Source organism: Cloeon dipterum, chromosome 3 (genome assembly GCF_949628265.1).
Source record: "Cloeon dipterum chromosome 3, ieCloDipt1.1, whole genome shotgun sequence".
Taxonomy (NCBI): domain Eukaryota; kingdom Metazoa; phylum Arthropoda; class Insecta; order Ephemeroptera; family Baetidae; genus Cloeon; species Cloeon dipterum.
In genome coordinates, this window is record NC_088788.1 from 11,374,067 (window position 1) to 11,393,746 (window position 19,680).

At 38.9% G+C, this 19,680-nt stretch overlaps 5 protein-coding genes across 7 annotated transcripts; 3 read left to right on the plus strand and 2 right to left on the minus strand.

Annotated features, from left to right (window-relative positions):
* Nucleotides 1–10: 10 nt before the first annotated feature.
* On the plus strand, nucleotides 11–2,718 carry LOC135941537 (ESF1 homolog). Its single transcript, XM_065487150.1, has 10 exons — nucleotides 11–213; nucleotides 278–433; nucleotides 559–621; nucleotides 674–886; nucleotides 939–1,106; nucleotides 1,162–1,446; nucleotides 1,505–1,730; nucleotides 1,784–2,289; nucleotides 2,346–2,489; nucleotides 2,543–2,718. Exons 1-10 carry the CDS (start codon nucleotides 103–105, stop codon nucleotides 2,684–2,686), a joined length of 2,016 nt encoding a protein of 671 aa, XP_065343222.1. The 5' UTR covers nucleotides 11–102; the 3' UTR covers nucleotides 2,687–2,718.
* Nucleotides 2,684–5,001, minus strand: Fibp (acidic fibroblast growth factor intracellular-binding protein). Of its 2 annotated transcripts, none has more exons than XM_065487156.1 (7): nucleotides 4,828–5,001; nucleotides 4,563–4,715; nucleotides 4,308–4,506; nucleotides 4,025–4,252; nucleotides 3,340–3,567; nucleotides 3,028–3,288; nucleotides 2,684–2,973 (listed from the first exon to the last, which is right to left on the minus strand). In XM_065487156.1, exons 2-7 carry the CDS (start codon nucleotides 4,651–4,653, stop codon nucleotides 2,880–2,882), a joined length of 1,101 nt encoding a protein of 366 aa, XP_065343228.1. In that variant the 5' UTR covers nucleotides 4,654–4,715; nucleotides 4,828–5,001; the 3' UTR covers nucleotides 2,684–2,879. The 2 variants fall into 2 exon arrangements, with proteins under 2 accessions (XP_065343228.1, XP_065343229.1); XM_065487157.1 differs by having other exon boundaries at nucleotides 3,028–3,282; nucleotides 4,828–5,000.
* Nucleotides 5,002–6,996: 1,995 nt separating this feature from the next.
* On the plus strand, nucleotides 6,997–11,698 carry LOC135941535 (uncharacterized). The gene is made up of 13 exons (XM_065487144.1): nucleotides 6,997–7,653; nucleotides 7,780–8,013; nucleotides 8,168–8,554; nucleotides 8,616–9,022; nucleotides 9,324–9,437; nucleotides 9,497–9,521; nucleotides 9,728–10,003; nucleotides 10,052–10,163; nucleotides 10,516–10,659; nucleotides 10,714–10,841; nucleotides 10,896–11,074; nucleotides 11,133–11,277; nucleotides 11,330–11,698. The coding sequence occupies exons 1-13, from the start codon at nucleotides 7,365–7,367 to the stop codon at nucleotides 11,485–11,487; spliced, it is 2,598 nt and encodes an 865-aa protein (XP_065343216.1). The 5' UTR covers nucleotides 6,997–7,364; the 3' UTR covers nucleotides 11,488–11,698.
* A 1,011-nt stretch (nucleotides 11,699–12,709) lies between these two features.
* On the plus strand, nucleotides 12,710–14,487 carry LOC135941544 (cytochrome c oxidase subunit 6B1-like). 2 transcript variants are annotated; one of them, XM_065487162.1, is made up of 3 exons: nucleotides 12,710–12,838; nucleotides 13,902–13,983; nucleotides 14,210–14,487. In XM_065487162.1, the coding sequence occupies exons 2-3, from the start codon at nucleotides 13,904–13,906 to the stop codon at nucleotides 14,376–14,378; spliced, it is 249 nt and encodes an 82-aa protein (XP_065343234.1). In that variant the 5' UTR covers nucleotides 12,710–12,838; nucleotides 13,902–13,903; the 3' UTR covers nucleotides 14,379–14,487. The 2 variants fall into 2 exon arrangements, with proteins under 2 accessions (XP_065343234.1, XP_065343233.1); XM_065487161.1 differs by lacking the exons at nucleotides 13,902–13,983; nucleotides 14,210–14,487 and adding an exon at nucleotides 13,240–13,895 and having other exon boundaries at nucleotides 12,715–12,838.
* Nucleotides 14,488–14,560: 73 nt separating this feature from the next.
* elg1 (enhanced level of genomic instability 1) lies at nucleotides 14,561–19,508 on the minus strand. The gene is made up of 13 exons (XM_065487143.1): nucleotides 19,389–19,508; nucleotides 17,815–19,273; nucleotides 17,313–17,384; nucleotides 17,130–17,253; nucleotides 16,613–16,986; nucleotides 16,388–16,560; nucleotides 16,203–16,335; nucleotides 16,081–16,151; nucleotides 15,855–16,029; nucleotides 15,386–15,614; nucleotides 15,075–15,330; nucleotides 14,846–15,021; nucleotides 14,561–14,792 (listed from the first exon to the last, which is right to left on the minus strand). The coding sequence occupies exons 2-13, from the start codon at nucleotides 19,196–19,198 to the stop codon at nucleotides 14,561–14,563; spliced, it is 3,399 nt and encodes a 1,132-aa protein (XP_065343215.1). The 5' UTR covers nucleotides 19,199–19,273; nucleotides 19,389–19,508.
* Between the last annotated feature and the right edge of the window lie 172 nt (nucleotides 19,509–19,680).

Genomic DNA, 19,680 nt, shown 5'->3' on the forward strand with positions numbered 1-19,680 from the left:
TTGTTACATTCAATGCAGCGCTAAGGTAGTGCGTGTTCTGTGTTTCGTTGATATTGGAATTTTTGTTTTTCCGATTTGAGTGTAAATTTAAATCCCATCAAAATGCAGAGCGATGACAGGTTCAAACATGTGTCTACTGATCCGAAATTCAGGCGTTTGCCTCAAAAGGAGAGAAAAGTCAAAATTGACAAACGCTTCCAGTCCATGTTTAAGGTTCGTACAAAAATGTTTTAATTTTGTTTCTTTGATTAAAATGTATTTTTTTACTTTTTTACAGGATTCTAAATTTAAAGTCAAGAGTTTAGTTGACAAAAGAGGAAGACCTGTCAATTTTGCCAGCACTGAAAATTACAAAAAGTACTATGAGCTCACTTCTTCAGAGGAAGACAGTGACGAAGACGATGACCAAGAAGAAGGAGAGCAGAAGCCAAAGGTGAAAAAAAACGTTAAAAGCTGAAGAGACAAAAAAACAATTCACTTTATTCGAGAGTCTCTAATTGACAAAAATGCAGTGAAGTGTTCACAGCTCAATTCAATCTCAATGTTTTTCAATTTTAGGTGCATGACAAAACCTCAAAGCAGAAAAAGGTTCAAGATGAGAAATCGGCATCTTCTGAAGAGGTAAAATAATTAAATATCACTTTTCATTTTAATTTACTAAGCTTCAAAACAGGAGGACCAGGAGTCCGTTGATGATGTGTCTGGAGGAGAAGAAGCTGATGATGAGATAGATAAATCTCTGAATATAGACCAAGATGAAAAGAAATTGGTCACAAGTGAAGTAAGAGCAAAGTTGAAAGATCTCTCAGTGGATTACGCTAGAGGTGGTGGTCAACTCTGCACAGACTCATCTTCAGATGATGAATCAAGCGAAGAAGAGGATGAAGTATGACAACCTTTGCTGACCAAGTTTCATTTTACTCAAAAATTTTTATTAGGAATTGGAACATGAGTGGGGTGAGCTGGACAAGGATGCAGAAAAGACTGACGAAGCGACTTACAGATTGGCTGCTTGCAATATGGATTGGGACCGAATCAAGTCTGATGATTTGATGGTCTTGTTTCACTCGTTTCTGCCTGGAGGTGGAACTATTAAAAAAGTCATGGTAATGATCAAATATTTAAAAAATTGCTAAAAATAATCAATATTTTTTGGTTTAGATTTTCCCGTCTGAATTTGGCAAGCAGTGCATGAAGGAAGAGGAGATCACTGGTCCCAAGGAACTTGCAGAGCTAACTACTGAGGAAACTGGCGAAGAGGAATGTAACACTGAAATCCTCCGCAAATACGAAATGCGCAAACTGAAGTACTTCTACGCGGTCATTGTCTGCGATTCAGTCGCTACTGCTTCTCACATCTATGATGAATGCGATGGGCTGGAATTTGAGAGTAGCGCGACAAAACTGGACTTGAGATTCATTCCTGATGACCTGACTTTTGACGAAGTAATTAAATTTCCATGCTCATGAGATATTCATATTAATTAATTACCTTTTTTTACAGGAGCCTCGTGACGAATGCAGCAAGCTCCCAGAAAGTGGGAAATATGTCCCTCAGTTCTTTACAGCAGGAGCTTTGACTCAGTCAAACTTTGAGCTGACCTGGGACGAAACAGACCCTCGCAGGGCTGGCATCAACAAAAGAGTGTGGTCAAGCAAGGATAAAGACGTGGACGAGGATGTTTTGAGAACGTACGTGGCTCAAAGTTCAGATGAGGAGTCGGATGAAGGTATGAAATCCATTTAAAATTCAATGCAGAGAAAAATTTAATTTTGATCACAGAAAAGCCGGATGCAGATGCTTATCGGGCGTTGTTGGAAGGTGACAAGAAGGAAGACGAAGGAAAAGATATGGAAATCACTTGGGGCGTCGATTTGCAGAATAAGGTTGATGAGAAAACCGAGGAGAAAATGAGGAAAGAGTCAGGTCTTGGCGAATTGACGCCTTTCGAGATGATGATGCAGAAGAAGAAAGAGAAGAGCAAGCAAAAGCGTCTAGCCAAGCAGGGAAAGAACAAGGACTCCAGTGACAATGATGAGGATGACAATGTTCCCTTCAGCGATGATGATCTCCCTTCAGACGCTGAGGACATCAAGCGTGAACTCATGATGAGCACCGAGTCAAAGAATAAGAAAAAGAAAGGCAAGAAAGGTTCAAAGAAGCATGAAGAAGTGGATGACAAAAGAAAGGCTGAGCTTGAGCTGCTATTGATGGATGATGAGGGAGATCGACACTTCAATTTCAGCAGTCACGTACCAAAGAAATCGCAAACTGCTAATGACTTTGAGGTTTGTAATTACAGCAATCGAATTTAATTTTTATTAACTATTTTGAATATTCCCAGGTTGACGTGAAGGACCCTCGGTTCAATGCTCTGTTCACCTCTCACCATTACAACATTGACCCATCAAATCCAAGTTACAAAGCAAATAAAGGAACACAGGCATTGGTTAGCGAGAAAATAAGGCGCCGTGGTAACGCAGAAGATGTAATAACTTGTCTTTTTCGTCATTATCTGCTCATTAAGTGATTGTTTTTTAGATACCTCAGGTACAAACACTGCAAACCCAATCTAAGGAGAAGAAATCTTCAATGGGCTCTGAAATTTCTAATCTGGTTAGAAATGTCAAGAGGAAGACCGAAGAAAATCAGTTGAGAAAATCAAAGTTGAAGAAGACAAAATAAATTTATATTAACACTTTATTACAAACATACAACGCATATATTTTATTTTATTCTAATTTGGAGACTAGAACTCATCAACCCTACTAATATCAGACAGAAGAGCAAATTAATCTATCACGTTGAAATTCAGGGGGAAGTCTATTAGATACCAGAGTTTGTAAAATTCCATACATTGGGATATGCAGCTTAAGTTTTATTTCTTCTCTTTTTTATCCTTGTGCAGGCAAATGAGACTGGTAGACAGGACTTTCATACAACGCTCCCATGATTGTCGCAATTCGGCTTCCCTGAAATACAAGATTTAATCTGCAGGGAATGCAATGCACATTTCAACGTCTTACCTCAACGCATCCATTTCTAGTGCAGAGTAGGTGTAAGCTTCAAGGAAGATGGAGAGGTCGGCTCTTGACCAGTGAGCGGCGTACCAGGGCTCCAGACATTTCTCCACCATGTCGATGAACAAAGTTCTCATTTCTCTGCTTCTGTGCAGTCCACACGAGATCCCCAAAATTGCCCTGGTGTAGGTTTTGAAGTTGTTCTCCACATCTTGAAACACTTTTTCAAGCATTTGAGGCTTTACTTTGGTGCAGACCAGGCTGAAACTCTCGACAAATTAGTCTTACACCTTTTTCTTCTCAGCTAGCGCTATTTACTGCTTGTGCTCTCTGTCCTTGTCCAGCATGACGCGCAGGTCCTTCAGGTCGAGCAGAAATTCTCTGTCAAACTCAGTGTCGTCTTGTTCTGGTCCCTGTTCTTTGCAAGTCCAGTTCGCCATTATTGCGTGGGCGCAGTGTGACAGGTCTTGGAATGACAAGTACTGCAATTTTCTTTTTGTACAGTCAAATCTCAAGCTTCCTAGGAACACGACTGTGGCGTAACTCCTAAATAAAAAGTTATTTTAGTCCGTCAATTTTCTTTTTTTAGTCCCAAAAAATATATTTAAGGCTGAGTTTGCAAATTTGGCAATGTGCAGAAATGTACCAATGCGCAAAACATCTTAATTATGTTTTGCACAAATATGCACAGTAAAACCAAACATACAATTTTGAGTGCGGGAAAACGAAAAACTGCAGAAAACTCGGCTCATTTTTTGAGATGCTGTTAATTTTCTTAATTTTAATTTTTTGGGACAAAATACGGTTTATTTGCAAACCTTGCTATTTGGACAAATTATAATATAAAAAATTGCCTCCTTTGGAAAATTAATCCTATCATTCATTGAGAAATTGCTAAGCGAACTAAAACTGGTAATTTGTCTTCAAGTTACTTTATGACAACCTTCGCTTTTTGTAAATAAACCCCATTGAAGATTTATTGGCTAAAAATGTAAAAAATTACTTTGCTAATTCTTTGTCCAAGGCAAAGTTGTCAATGATGTTCTTGACAACTAATCCAGGCATCTCCTCAACCACTTTGAAAACTCGTTTGGCATTGTCGAACTGGCGTCTACACGACAGAATATTGATTCCAGTGCGCTCACTCAAGTCATCCAAGTCCTTTCTGTTTCTGGTTGAGAGTTTCTTGCCTAGAATATCCCGATAAACTGCATCATCAAACTTATAGTATCTGAAAAGCAGAAAGAGTAAGAGAATTGCGCCCTCTCAATTATACCTTGAAATACCTTTGGATAAGCATGCTCATTATTTGCGGCTCTATTTGAAATTCTAGTTGGTGGTCCTTGATCTTTGCTGGATTATGAAGAAGACGTTCTAAAAGACTGTACGTTCTGTAGTGGTCCTCAATTTCACTTTGTAACATTTCAACATTGGATCCTTGTTGGAGAAGTGCTTTTCCTTTCAACTGGCAAACAGCTTCAATCGCTTTCGAAATAGAAATTTATTTAAAAAAATTTCCAGTTTGGTGAAAAATAACAAACCTGATACTCCTTCAACCCAGAGTTCGTATATTTCATTGTCGATTAATGTATAATTGCTGACAAAAATTTCCATCGTCGTGGAGAAATCCATGGTTGGCAGTTTAAGTCAATAGCTTAAACTGTTCAGATTATTTTTTATGTTCGCTCCAAGACCTAAAACGTACAAAGAATCGGTTAAAATCGTTCCCTCGTATCAAAAATTAAATTGGAAATACAAAAAATAAAATTCCTCTTATGCAATCATAGTCGGGGGCCAGGTGCATACCAGATCTAAACGATCTAAACGAAGCAAAAGAGTGAAGTCAGCGAAGTGCCATAAAATATTTTTTGTGAATAATTGTGTCTGGCCCAATCTTAATGTGGTCAATGTGGTTGACGCAAAATTGTTGTTGTTGTTATTTTGCTTTTTGTTCGACTGACTGACAGGTTAGTGGCTAGCGGATTGAATGGGCGTGTCCGCGTGGGCGGCCGCCCCTCCGCCGCTAGCAGCTGTTCATAGTTCAAGAGCGAATGAGAGTGGTTAACAAGTAAGCTGCAACGCTGCAAGCTCCAGTCCTGTTCCTGTCCTGTGATTGCGATAATGCAATTATGTGGATTTTGATTATTTTGATAACATTCAATATTGCTGACCTCACGGACAACGATTCACTCTGCTGCAATAATAATTGCTGATATCAAAAGTGGAATGTCAGATAACCAACTTGAATGCTTCATCGGCTTCGTCACACGTTTTTAGTTTTGAATGTGACTGACTCTAAAGCTGAAACAAGAAAACATTGCAAGACGACACCTTTTACTGAACAAACTGTCTGCTTACATCTGGATGGAATGATGAATGGTAATGAGTATGGAAATTGATTTTGCCTATTTTCCGTGTTGTTTCTGTTTTGCGTCATGATAGAAACGTTCTCCGTTACAGCTGGTGTGGAAATCATTTTGATTGACATAAAATTTTGCAATGTTTGATGGAGCTCCAAAAGTGCACAGAAATTTGAAAGAGATATTAAACAATATTATTTATTTGGTTTTGCTTAACATTCCCATATAATAATTATGCAACACGAACCACCACTGTAAGAGCGAGTTAAATTCAATTTTACTTTTATTTTCAAAATTTATTTTACAGGAATAAAGAGTATATAATATATATACTAAAGTTATCCATTTAACAAATTTAAATTGAACTCTAGATAACTTTTTGGTCTCTATCCATAATGTTTCTGGTCTAGGTCCTATTCGCAAAGATTAAACTTTATTGGCGAGAAAGCTTTAGTGTATGTGAACTGAACTCTCCCAAGATAATAATTCAGAAACCTAAATTCACATTCAGACCTTAACTATTCGAGTGTCCGTTTCCTGTACACATTGTAATTTATCCCTATGCTATTTTAGCACAGTATAAAATAAATTTACGCAGTTGATAGTGGAATGGATAGGCAATTAAGTTGATTAGAAGGCAGCAATAAGATATCAAACACAATACTTGTGCAATAATTCATGAACACCCGTGGCGACCAGATATCTCTATATGGTCAGCCAGAAGAATGCCATTTATTTTGAAATGTTGAAGACCTTGAGAAAAGGTCAAACAACAGTTTCTCAACAACAAACATCCCTTAAGAAAGTTCTATTATATTTGGGACAGCGGGGTCATTTATAATGTTAATCCGTATGCTAGTGAATTTCGTAAATTTCAAAAGAACCAAATCCGACACGCACATCTGGATGTTTGCACGAACAACAATTACAGCAATGTTGATTTATGACCCATACATGTGAGGGTGAATGAGCCTTATTCTTATTGTGACAGGACGCCGTGCTCGGTGGTAGACATTGGGGGTTAGTGAAGTGAACCAAATGAGTGCAACTGACAATTAACAAGATTCACTATTGGCTTTTTCTTTCACCAACCAATTGTAAGGCGATTTTGGAGTTTGGACGTGCAGGAGAGAAGAGCTCTGTCCGCGAGGAAAATGTAGTCTTTCGAGAAATTCCAGACTAACAATACGTAGTCACAAGGAAACTGTACGAACATTTCTGTGACAAAAGAAGACGCGCCTGCCTGCTGCTGCTGCATATGTGTTGCAGCGAGAGAAGCAAGAGCACGGCAATTGCAATCTGCTAGTGACCAACAAACTTATCACACGTAAAAGGTTATCTAAACTGTGAGTACACAGCCAAATCGCGAAGAAGTGCCTGAAGGTCACAAAGTGAAAGACATACGAGATAAACGCGCGAATTCGGGAAAAGAATCTTAATTTGTAAATTATAATGCACAAGTATTGAGGTTTTTTTATTTAATTCTATATATACGTTAACTTAAACCGAATCCATTTCGCTTTTTATTCCTGCATTTTCTTTCTAAATCTGCTTCGATTATTAATCGGTAATCGTAAAACATCATTGTAAAAACTAGCTTAAAATTTAATTTCGAAGGTAATTAACGTAATTAATCACAATAAGAGTCAGCTTGCTAAAACAGACATTTACAACATCTCTACTGCATGTCCACACATTAATGTTTGGGACATAATATTACACGCGTATTTAATACTTATTATTGATATGGAAAAGCTACGGTTTCTGCCGGGTTACACATCTCGCCAGTTCTTATGGGAATCCCATGTAAAAGTAGGGGTGGCGAAAACTGTAACTCGGCGGTGAACACTGTAATTTTACCATAACACATTCGTGCGTTTGTAAATTTCATTCACTTGTATTCACACTCAAGAAACTATAAAATATATTTCTCATTTTTGTTTCAGCTGGGGCCGGTTAGCCATATAGCCAGCAAAGACAAATATGGCGAAGAAGAGAGTTTTTGATTTCAATTGTGATTCCTTTTTGCCCAAGATCTCAAAGGGACACAAGATAGGGAGCAATGTCTCCATGATATCTACCAGCAGTCGTTTATCGCTGGCAGCAAACCGTCAAATCTTTGCCAGGAGACCTAACGAACTTCCAACACAATCAGTTGATCCAGCGCTTCCTCGCCCAGAAACAGATAGCAACATCACTGCAGCCAAGAAGAGTTCCAACGACACAGCAGAGCCGTCAACTTCAAAAATGAGTCACGACTACACAAAACCAGGTTTTAATTCTTTTCCCAGTTAAATTCGTCTCATCTTGATTTGATTTTTAATTAAATGATGTTTCTTTTCCTAATATTTAATTATTCAACAAAATATAATATTAATTTTGCAAATCACTTTATTAGGGCCGTCCACGTTGCCAGAGAAACATCCTCTCAAAAGAGTTTCTCCCAGTCCTCCGCCAAATAAGCACAAATCACCAATCAGACATTCAAAGGCTCTAATTGATCCTCCAATTGAGCCAGCGCTTCCTCGCTCTGAAACAAATTGCAACAACACTGCAGCCAAGACTGCCAAGAGTTCTGAATGCACAGCAAATCCATCATCATCAAAGTTGAGCCTCAAGTCGCCAAAACCAGGTTTCAAGTCGTTTCCCAAATTGTCAATTTCATGTTTAATTTCTTATTCATTTTGGCTAACATATTATCCAGTTATGACTGAAATCTCCTCATTGTTGGACTGTTGGTTATTTTATATAATTTTTAATTTTAATATAAATAATTTATTGATTAGGGCCGTCAACCAAGTCAGCAAAAAGTCCACTTAAGAGAGCTTGTCCTGGTCCTTCGCAAAATCGGCACAAATCCCCAAGACATTCAGAAGAAAAACGATTGAAAAGGCTACCTCACCCAATACATGAGCTATTAGACGAGGAATTTGAAGAGGATGAAGCTCCTCTTCCCAAAGTACAAAAAACTCCATCAAAATCCCCTCGAAAGCGTGTGGCCAAAGGAACGCCTTCTAAAGCAGGTCCTAGTCCTGCAAAGTCGTACAGGAAATCCCCTCGAAAACCTCTTGATGCTCTGGGATTTTGCAAGATTTGCCAGCTTCCCTTGGTGTGCATCAAAATTCCGGAATACCAACATACAAGAGAGTGTGAAGTGCCTGATGACAGCCCAGGTTTGTGAGCGCGGTTTACTCTTAAGTTATACAATATTGTAATTTTTTTATCCTTTTTTAGAATGCCCTGATGGCGTTGAATGCAAATCATGCGACAGAACGCACTACACCCAGTTCAAGCACACAGAGCTTGCTTTGCTTAGGGCAAATGACTCAGATGTAAAAGTGATTAATGAAGAAGAACCTCCCGAGGAAATGACTGTTGAGCCAGACTTGCCGGGTTTTAGCAAAAAACGCTCAAAAAGGTCCAACAAAGTGGGCGATAATCCGTTTCTTAGTGATTCTGAGGATGGTGATAACGACGCGCATGAAGAGGAGGAGGAGGAGCATGGAGCTGAAGTAGGGTCTAACAACCAAGATGTTGAACAAGAAGAAAAGAAAGATTCCCCTGTACAACCTTGTGTTGGAGGTGTATGTGATGAAAATAAGGTCTCAGTTTCTTTCACCGCTAATGGGGAAACCATCAAGGTAAAAAATTAAAAATAAAGTGAATTGATTGTTACAGGGTTATAATTTGAATCATCTAATTTTACTTTGATTCATCATGTCTTGTGTGCTTGCTTATTATTTAACTGCTCTTTAGGAACTAAAATTGATCCAGCTCTAGAAATAAAATTAAGCAAACGCTGGAGACGCTTGGAATCAAAGAAAATTATAATCGTTTCTCTTATTGACGCGATTTTAGTACATTTCCTGCTAATCCAAATCACTGTTAATAACGTGTAAAAGTATGTTTTTTAAAACCAATTTTTATCTCTTGGTTTTCTAGTTCTGTGCAAACGATGATGGTTGGGAGGATAACGACTGCAATGAATGCTCTGGTCTAGTGAGTTCCACTTGCAGATGTGGAAGAAATTTGGTCGTGCAGACCAAATCCAAAGAGGTAGACACTTAACTAAACTATCAGAGTCCAATTTTACTAATACAACTTGTCTAAACCAGGCTTTTTACAAGAAGCAGATGGAAGGTAAAAACGGAATGCGTAAACATTAGTTACATTTTACTGAAATATGGAAGATTCAAAATAATGTACTACAATTCATTTAAACTCTTATGTGGTAATAGTAACTTATCGTTTATATGAAGACAAGTCGTAAAATTAAGCAAATTTTTAAAGGGCTGATCATAAAGTAGCAATACTTTGACCGTGGCTTGGAATTTGCGTTTGTTTAGCTAAAAAGAAATGGGCGAGCAACCCGATCATGAATAAGCAACGCAGCAAAGACTCGTCAGCAGCTTCTCTGTCTTCCGTCCCATCTGTGGCTGACACCAAAAGCCGTGGTTGCCCTTCATACAAGCTCATCAGAGACACCAGTTTTGCCGTCGACGCCTTCAGTCACGGCAAAATCCCCAACGTCAAATTCCACTTCCTGAGTCACTTCCATTATGACCACTACATCGGATTGAACAAACACTTCAGCGGCATCATTTACTGCAGTCAGATCACAGGTAACACCATTATTTAATTTTAAACAAGTTTAAAAGGATTTTTTGCAGCAAACTTGGTGAAGCATCACTTCAAGTTTGGTGATAGACAGCTGAGAGTGTTGCCTATGGATGAAACCATTGTTGTAGATGGAGTTAAAGTTACTGCGCTTGATGCAAACCAGTAAGTACTGTTGAACCGTATTTAATATTAAATTAAAATAGCACTCTTTAAATTTTTCCGGCCACAAAGCAGTTACATCTGGTCGACAACTTTGGCTAACTCTACTCCCTAACAGACTTTTCCCCTCTTTGCTTAGTTTTAAATAAAAATATTTTACCTCTGTTCCTAAATTTGTATGAGCTGACTTATTTAATTTCAACTCACTCCACGATTTTTAGTCATAAATTAATTTAACAATTAAATTTATTTCCGCATTACAAGGTAATATGTACTAGTTTGTGAAATTTAAAGCAGTTTATCCTTTTTTCAAAAAATAAATATCTTTTGCACGGCTATTTATTTATGTTTTCAGTTGTCCTGGCGCGGTGATGTTGCTCTTTCAACTGCTTGACGGAACAAATGTTGTTCACACTGGTGACTTTCGATTTTCACCCTCAATGGAGTCGTACTCCGCCTTTTGGAACATACAGATTGACGTTTTACACCTGGACACTACGTAAATTTTTAAGCAATCTTGATATTGTCTGAATATTAACTGTCTGAACTGCAGCTACTGCAACGAAAAATATGATTTTGAGTCACAAGAGGAAATTCTTCAGTTGGTAGGAAATTTAGCTGAGGAAAGATTTCAACTAGCCAACAAGAAGTGCCTTTTTGTCTGTGGCTCCTACACGATTGGTAATTTGAGTATGATTGTCAAGATAAATTATCAATATACTTCTAATTATAAAGGGAAGGAAAAGGTTTTCTTGGAAATCGCTCGAAAACTTAACTCCAAGATTTACGCAGCTGAACCTGGCAAGAAGAAAATTTTAAAAATGCTAGATGACCCTCATATTTCGGAATATATGGTTGAAAAATCTGAAGAAGCCAACATCCATGTATTGCCGAACGGAAAGCTGCATTACTCAGTGAGCTCACCATTCCAAGAAGCATGAATTTCATCTAAAATTGAATCTCCTTTTCCAGCACTTGTCTAATTATTTGAACACTGTAAATAAGAAGGGTCGCAGATTTACATCCATCGTTGCTTTCAACCCAACAGGATGGCAGCATAGTTCAAAGCGAATTGAATTGTACCGAGAGCAGACTTCTGGAAATATTACTATCTTTGGTAAAAAATTTAATTCGTAAAATCAGCAAGCCTTACATTAATTAAATTTCAGGTGTACCATACAGTGAGCATTCTTCTTTTTCTGAGCTGAAGAGATTTGTCAAATTCCTGAAACCACGCAGAGTCATTCCTACAGTCAGATCCAAAGGCTGTTCCTGGCAGGACATTAGCATGAAATGCAACAACTGGCTCTCTGAAGGAAAACTTTGAAATACTCTTTGGAAGTCATATTTAGACTAAGGAAATTCCCTGAAATATAGTATTGCGCTTCCTAAGTACAATTTAGCCTGTAGACGAAAAATTCTAACACATTTTTGTATGGCACTTATTTTTCTATGTATTAAGAATATATATTTCCCAACAAATAAATATTAACCTGTTTCTATTGAGATTTTGCAGCGATAAAAAATATTTTATTTATTTTACCTGCATACTTTTAATAGAAAAACACTATGCAGTGGTATAGGATCCTTTGAAATACTTTGGGGAAGTAAAATTTTGTGACGTAAAACGGGTCTATAGTGCTAACGGAGAACAGCTAAAAATTTTGTCTAAGAGATAAAAATATCAGTTATGAACGATCAAATGTAAAAGCTGTGAATGTGGATTAGCTAGAGAGAAAATCAAATGATTATTAATAATCGCTCATTATTTTAGGCATTTAAATAAAGCGTCTGATTAATCAAATTAAAACATTAAAGTACGTGAAATAAATTGCCAAAATGGCAATTTCGAATAATATTATTTTTGTTATTTTGCTATACACTTTATTATCCTAATTATGGTAGATTCAAATAAGAATATAATGGTAATATTAGTGAACCTCTAATACACAAATTAATTATTAAAATTATCAAACGAAAGTATTTTGCTACACTGTGAAGATGTTGAAACACGCGAATATTGTATGGCTTATGGCAAACTGTAACTCACAATTATTTCATAATATAGCCTCTAGATATTTATGTGGGTTGAAAAGAGCATATTAGATTAAATTTCACTTTGAGCCACTTTCTTGATTCTGTGCCTTTGTAGCCTAGTATATAGGAAATTTTGTATTATCATTAAAATCTGTTATTAAATAAAAATCGTATCAAATTATGATATTCACATGGTAGTCATATATTTTTATCATAATTGGTGATTTAAATTCATATTTAAAATATGATAGCACTAAGTCTATATTTTTTTAGATAATTTGAATTTTCATTTCCCGTTATCCAAAAGTTAAACATATTTTTCACACCAAGGAATAATAATATTTCTGTTATACAAAAATTAATAATATTTTTCTATACGCACATTACTTTACTCCCACTCCCTATGATATGATAGATTATTTAAAGAAATAAAGGAATAATGATTGACAAGATAAAAAAAAGGTAGTTACAGACTTCCAGTTAGTTGTATTGCCTGCAGAGCGCACGCAGTGAGAGCCTACTCTGCAAGACACAAAGTCATCGCGCGGGTTTTACAGCAAAACTCGCCGGATATCGATCGTCGCGACCGTCATTTGTTTTTCTGTCGTATTTGAAGGCCGGCCATTTTAATCGGTCTTAAGGTAGGGTCCCTGTCCATTTTTCCCTTATTTTGCCTTATTACGGCGACACCCCCTCACATTTTGTGAGTACTCGCAAAATGCAAGTAATTGTTCTCGCGATATTGCACAAAACTTGCCAGTCGTGACAAAATTCCCCTGTGAAAACCGCTTTTCTTTAGTGCCCTTGGTCGGTGCGATCGATCAACCAAGGGTCAACTGAAGTGTGGTTTCCATACGCTCAAACCCCCTGACTGAGTGCTCTATTTGGAAAGGATCTAGCATTTTTGAAAGGGTCCGAACCGTGCGAGAAGCAAAATGTTATGTACCGATATGTAAAACGCTCGTGACGGACTTGCCTCTCACAATATTGCACCGAACTTGCCAGACAGAAAATTTACACGGCCAAGTTTGTTCTATCATAGGTGCGCACAAGTGTCACATCGGGATGATGTCCTCGGACAAAGAGCAGCAGCAGGCCGCCCCTGGCAAGGCCGAAGATGAGAAGGATGGAGGAAAGAAGAACGTGTTCAAGAACGATGGCAGCTTTTTGGAAATGTTCAAGAAGATGCAAGAGGCCGCCAAAAAGGAACAGAAGCCAGAGGCCAAGCCGGAGGTAGCCGCCTCAAGCTCGCTGCTGGAGGAAAGCAAACCTCCGCCGGTTACAGTGGGCAAGCGGAGAGGAGGCCGAGTGCTGCCCACCGGACAAGTAAAAAAGCCCAAAAGCGAATCTGACGGCGCCCAGACGAGCAACCCTCCCAAGGACGCCTGGTCAGCGTACATGGCAGAGGTCAAGAAGTACCAAAGCTCCACCTGTGAAGAGGAGGGAAAAAACCGACCCCTTGTTAAATAGTGCTCGCGAGAGAGGACAATTATTTATATATTATAACTGATTTTGATGTATTATTTTTCGTATTTTCACAAGGCTAATAGCTGTTATGTTTTATTATGATTGCACCAATGATTATTTAAAAGTGCGGCGGACACTTAAAAAATGCTGGTCCTTTGGAATGCAACGACTGACCCCAATTTCACGAAATAGTGACTGTTGACTTCGGCAAGTTGTTCATCTTTGACAAAATTGCAGAAATGCCTACTGCTGTCATGTCCTCTACCAAGTTGGAGACTGCCCCCTTCGACCCTCGTTTCCCCAACACCAACCAGACCAGGTAATTGTCTTGTTTTGTAAAACCAATAATATTATTCTCCAATAATTATTAACTTCAGAGTCCAAAATAATACGTCAAATATTTTTTTATGATGTTACTCGAAAAAATAAGATTAGTTTTTCTATTCTAGAAAATTATACTATTGGTCTTGTCTTACTTATTCCCAAATTATTTTATGGTTTAAATTGGAATTTTGTTACTGAACATAAATTTATTTTGCCTGCAGGTACTGCTACCAGAGCTATGTGGATTTCCACCGCTGCAGGCGAGTGAAGGGTGAAGACTACGCCCCTTGTGAATACTTCAAGAAGGTGTACAGGAGCATGTGCCCTAACGCTTGGATTGAGAAGTGGGACACTCAGGTCGCCGAGGATCGTTTCCCTGGCCGATTGTAGAAAAAATAATCTTTCCCCATTTTTGGCTTAGTAAATCCAGAACGTTGTACATTAATTAAAAGTTGGCAAAGATGAATAATTAAATGCAGATACTTTTCGTTTAAGAAAACCCAGGCTTTTTCTCTTCAAGTACCAACATATAGTTATTTATTGCATTTATGAGAACAGAAAAAGGCACAGCATTACTTTGTCAACACAAACGGAAGCGCCTCCAGGACAAATTGGTCAGGCTGCATTCCTATGCTTTGCAAGCAGTTAATCGCACTTCTTCTGGAAGACCTGGCAGAGCTCTGCTCGCTCCTTCCTAGCTCTCGTAATATGGGCAAATAGTCCAACGACACTTCTTGGAGAACAATCGGTTTGTTGAGTTGCTCCGTTAAACTCTTGCGCACAGTCTCGTGAGATTTGTACCACCTGGTTTGAAAGTCACAATAAGTTGTTTGTTAAAATTTGATTTAAATCCTTACTTCTGATTAGATTCCCAATGTTCTGTTCCAAGATTGGTGACTTGGTAGTGCTTCAAAGCTTTAGTAGCGATGACATGTTGCACCTGAGGTCCCACACCATTTGGCACAGCTTCCATTCCTTGCCGATCACTCAACCCCGGCAAAATTTTGCTTTTCATATGTCCACATCCTATGCCCTGAAATAAAAAATCTTTGCGATAAATAAACCCACGAAAATGTCGAGTTTTACCTGTAATGTATCCAGAACGGCCACACAGTCAGCAAAACGAGACATCTTTTCCAAGTCGGAAATGGAGGCAGTGACCTTGTCAACGTCAACATTATCCTCGACACTGCCTTCAGAGTCAATCCTTGGTTTTCTCTTAGCTGTCTTCAACCTGCGCCTGCTCTTGAACAGAGTGTTGTCAGAGTCGGAGTCACACCATGAATCGTTCAGCTTTTTAGGACTGTCCTCTGCGTGACTATCCTCCAAGTCATTTTCAGATCTGATTAAAAAAAAATTAGTAAAACAGTCAAAAGATTTTAGTTGTCAATCCTCACATGATGAATGGTTTTGGTTTTGTCTGCATGCGCAGAATCAATTCCTCAAAGTCCAAAGGGAATTTGAGGCTGTCTTCCACAGTCTTTGGAAAGCCGCCTGAGAGGGAAAGTAATTGAGCAGAGTGAAGAGAAGACCGGAGATCGCCCCCATTGTTAACTAGGAGAGTTTTGATGAACTCTCTGTCAGCAGGAATGCCTTCAAGATCACAGATGTCTTCAAGAATATCAGCTGAAAAATAAAACAGTTAATTTCCCTTTATCAAAGAGGACACTCAAGTGTTCAAATGAAAATCAGTCATTTTTTTCTCATTGCTAAGAGCCATCAACTTATTTCCGCTAACCTATTACATTTAATTTTAAACGGAAAAATAAATTCACGCTCTTGGCAGCAAAGAAATACCATGCCTGGTCCTGGTTTTAATTTGAACAACTTAATTTTCCCTTTAAGACCATACTATATTAATATTACCTGATTTGTTGATAGGCACTTTATCAAACCCAAATGGGGTATGGTGCTGTCTGTTCAGAACCACAGAGCAGTTTTGGTCATTGCTGATCAACACAATAGGACGTTTTGAGTTCTCAGAAAGCGTATTCAGAGCCGTTAAGAAACCTTCGTCTTGTTCTTCAAACACAACATCAACCTACATCTTGAAATGAGTATGGCATATAATAATAAGTTTTAGGTTACATACATCCTCCACTAGAATGAGAGACAGTGACTGGTTGCTTTGCTGTTGCGAATTGGAAGCGTGGCCACCTTGCCCTAAACACAAGAAGGTTATAACTTTTGAGTCTCAAATTAAATGATTAAAACCTTTTCCGAAAAATGATGCAATAGATTCTTGATCGACAGCTCCGCTTCGGACTTGATGAGATTGTGTAGCTTCTCTCAATTTGGACAGAATTCGCTTTCCACTACGCTTTGATGACGCGTTTACTTCCAAAACCTGTGTGATTCAGTCAGAATTTTCAAGAGTTAAATTTGTAGGGGAGAGGTACCTTAAATCCTAATTCCTCAGCAATGGCATACACTGCGGCAGTTTTTCCTGAACCGCTTGGCCCAACCAAGAGGACAGTGTTTGAGGGTTTCTTCTTTTTCTTCCTCTTGTCAGCGTTGGAACCTTCATCGTCGTCTGACACAATGAAATCATCCAAACTATCCAAATCAGAGCCTATAAAACACAACGTTATTTAAGAATACTTTGTATTTTTAATTGAATTTACCTGAGTCAGGAGCAACATCTTTGGTGCCTTTATTTTCCGTCCAGCGTTCCAGCCAACTGCGCAGTCTATGAACAGTGCTTTCATTTCCAGCAACAGAGACAGAAAGCTTTGGTTTGTACTTTTCGCACCAAGACTCGACAGGTCCCGCGCTAGCCTTTTTCTTCGCAGGTTTCAACGTGTTGAAAGCGTTTGCTTTGCTAATGGGTCCGAGATCAAAGGATGAGGGCACAATGTTTTCCACATTGCCGTGTGACATGCGATCTAAAAGTTGCTTGATCGATTCATCGGTATCAGAAAACACGGAGATGTGTTCTCCGACATGGCTGATTGAAGGGAAGAGAGCAGCTGTTGGCGCTTCAGGATCCTCATCAGCACTGAAAAATGAGTGCATGGCTTGAGAAATAACAGAATTAACATAATATCTTTTTGGGAAAACCAATATCAGTTCACACACAAGGAAATTTATTTTACAACGAAAAGAGCATCTCTTTAATTTCAAAAAATAAATAATGCTCACAATCCAATGGTGTGCTCCGTGGGTGCAGCTCTGATTTGTGGTAATGGGGCATGTTGGAAAATTTTCTTTGACGCAGTGGCAGCTGCAGCTTTGCGGTTCCTGGGTAGGAAAATAGGGGCTAACTCTGCAATTAAGAAATAAAAATTAAGGAAAAAATCTAACACGGTGTGTGAATTTGCTTACTTCCTCCAGCTCCCCAGCCGTTGGTCTTGTTTATTTGCCTCTTGACAGGGATTTCGATCTCAATTTCAGAATCTGCAATGTTTTATGGAATTAAATTTCTTATTATAAAAAAGCTGTTAAGTTGATAGTTGTTGACTCTGTCAGAGATCAAAGTGCTCAAGGCATTGTGCGCACAAACAGCAATAATTTTAATAAAATCACAGCGTTCGGCAAGCACTACTTTTGCTTCTCAAATTCATCATGCAGATCAATATTGATGTGTGCTCAAGACAGGAAATATACATATTATGTAGTACTGCACTTTGTTTCTTCAGCTTTCGATCGGATTTGAAATAGTAAAATTCTACTTTATTCTGTAAAAAAATCAGTGTAAAAAATAAATTATAATATAATATTCGTTATGTTATTCTGAACTCAAATAATAACTTTGACTTTGACAAATTTTACAATTTTTCCTGTCTCTGCTCAAATGGATGATGAGTATTAAAAAAAATTTTCTCACCTGAATCATCACTATCAGATGAACTGCTGTGGCAGGAGGCTTCACTAATGGACTTGACTGGACTCAAAAGCTTCACTCTGAGCTGGAACGGCTTCTTGTTCTTGTTCTTCTTCACCTTCATTGGACTTGGTTTCTTTGGTGATTCCAATGTTCCTTCTGCAGACTCGTAGGTGACCTCAAGTACCTCAATGGACTCCTGCTCCCGAGGACTCGTCGATCGGACCGCTCGGCCACGTGGGCCCATCGAACGCCGTTTTTGACTGTCGACAGGTTCAGGGTGCACGTCTGCTTGAATGGTCTGCACTTTCGGCGCTTCCATAGCCTTGGCTGCTCTCTTCAAAGCCTCATCTTTGGAGATGGGGGTGAAGTATCCAAAAATTGACCTTTTCGCCACTTTAGCAACAATATCAGGCGTGGCTGGCTTCGTCTCCTCGTCGCTACTTGTGGTTTTTCTTTTGCGCTTCGAGCTTTTCTTCGAGATGGACTGCTCTTCTTTCGCATCCTTTACTTCAGATTGCATTTGTGGCGCAGGTTGCTTGGGCTCCACAGTCTCTTCAACACCCTCTTGAGCATCAACTTCCATGGCTTCTGCTGCATCAGATTTATTTTTCTCTACGGCTTTCTTCTTCTTATCAGTCACTTTAGGCACAGGACTGTTTTCCACTTCCTCATCGTCACTGCTGATGATTTTCTTTCTTTTCCCGGACTTGTTTTTTCTTGATTTTAAGGCTGCAACTTCTGATGTCTTTTTCGCTTGTCTCTTGCTCCGGGTTTTGCTTTTGCCGGATGATTTCGATACAGAACTTTCAAACAAATCATCACTATCATCATCTAATAATAGTTTAGGCGTTTCTTTCGTCCGCCTTGATTTTCTTCCATTTTCAGTGGCACTTTCATTTTTGGCATCTTTGTCATTTTCACTAACAAGTTTTTCTCCCTCTTCAGGTTTGGTCTTTTTTGCACTTTTGAGCGAAAAATTCAGCCTTTTCTTCTCATCCTCGCCTACAGGTGATTTCTTCTTCTTCTGGCTCATGAGCAACTGGAATGCATTTGGTTTCGAAGATGGAGGTGTAATATTCTCGACCGACTGCGAATCCTTCTGCGGCTCAACCTGCTGTGAAGGCTGCCCATTTTCACCGAAATCAGATTTTTTGGCGTCTCCTTCATTTGTGTTCACGGTTTTCTCGATTTCACCATTTATCGAGCCCCCAGGCTTCTTGGACTTAGCTTTCCTTCTCTTCGCTGCCTTCACATTGGAAATCACCTGTCTGGACGAGTCCGAATCCTGCTTGGTATTTTCACTCACATCTTGCAGCGGCTCCTTAGGTAAATCGGCCTTCCTGCTCACAATACTTGGACTGAAATAGTGCTCCAGGCTATACATTTTGGATGACTTGAAATGCTTCGCGGAGGTCTCGCGTTAGTCACCTAAATCCGAGGCATGAGAGTGCGTTTCGACCTGAAACCATGCATTAAACGGATTATTAAAGAGTCAAATTTAATTTTATTACGTCAAAGTTGGACAGTCCAATGAATAAAATCAGAAATTTGAGAAAAATTCAGTGTGTAAATACTTTTCATCCAGCTACGTGCTGCGCTGTGCATGTGCTGCGTGGTTCGTGCTGTCGGCCATTAACCAATCTGGCGTCTGGTCTGGCGTTTGGCGGGACAGGAGGTGCTGCTGATACGAGTCAAAACGAGTGGCGGCGAGCCAATGAGCGTCAAGCACTATAAAACGCGGGATAGTTAAAAACAAGAAATTTATTCAAGGTCAATCACCGCACCCGCTTAACTCTCCTAATAATAATTATTATCTCAAGAACGTTTGACTCTTGTGTGATTTGGGGCTTCATTATCTATTTAATT

What these genes read in the sequence shown, in the direction of transcription:
- LOC135941535 (XM_065487144.1), top strand. Translation starts at nt 7,365, where the DNA reads ATGGCGAAGAAGAGAGTTTTTGATTTCAATTGTGATTCCTTTTTGCCC. An exon ending in TCACGACTACACAAAACCAG is followed by an intron (nt 7,654 to 7,779) that starts GTTTTAATTCTT and finishes TCACTTTATTAG; the next exon opens with GGCCGTCCACGTTGCCAGAG. An exon ending in CCTCAAGTCGCCAAAACCAG is followed by an intron (nt 8,014 to 8,167) that starts GTTTCAAGTCGT and finishes TTTATTGATTAG; the next exon opens with GGCCGTCAACCAAGTCAGCA.
- LOC135941544 (XM_065487161.1), top strand. Translation starts at nt 13,263, where the DNA reads ATGATGTCCTCGGACAAAGAGCAGCAGCAGGCCGCCCCTGGCAAGGCC.
- elg1 (XM_065487143.1), bottom strand. Translation starts at nt 19,198, where the DNA reads ATGTATAGCCTGGAGCACTATTTCAGTCCAAGTATTGTGAGCAGGAAG. An exon ending in ACGGAGCACACCATTGGATT is followed by an intron (nt 16,987 to 17,129) that starts GTGAGCATTATT and finishes CTCATTTTTCAG; the next exon opens with TGCTGATGAGGATCCTGAAG. An exon ending in CTGAGGAATTAGGATTTAAG is followed by an intron (nt 16,336 to 16,387) that starts GTACCTCTCCCC and finishes TGAATCACACAG; the next exon opens with GTTTTGGAAGTAAACGCGTC.
- LOC135941537 (XM_065487150.1), top strand. Translation starts at nt 103, where the DNA reads ATGCAGAGCGATGACAGGTTCAAACATGTGTCTACTGATCCGAAATTC. An exon ending in GCTTCCAGTCCATGTTTAAG is followed by an intron (nt 214 to 277) that starts GTTCGTACAAAA and finishes ACTTTTTTACAG; the next exon opens with GATTCTAAATTTAAAGTCAA. An exon ending in AATCGGCATCTTCTGAAGAG is followed by an intron (nt 622 to 673) that starts GTAAAATAATTA and finishes GCTTCAAAACAG; the next exon opens with GAGGACCAGGAGTCCGTTGA.
- Fibp (XM_065487156.1), bottom strand. Translation starts at nt 4,653, where the DNA reads ATGGATTTCTCCACGACGATGGAAATTTTTGTCAGCAATTATACATTA. An exon ending in CTGGGTTGAAGGAGTATCAG is followed by an intron (nt 4,507 to 4,562) that starts GTTTGTTATTTT and finishes CTATTTCGAAAG; the next exon opens with CGATTGAAGCTGTTTGCCAG. An exon ending in AAGGACAGAGAGCACAAGCA is followed by an intron (nt 3,289 to 3,339) that starts GTAAATAGCGCT and finishes ATTTGTCGAGAG; the next exon opens with TTTCAGCCTGGTCTGCACCA.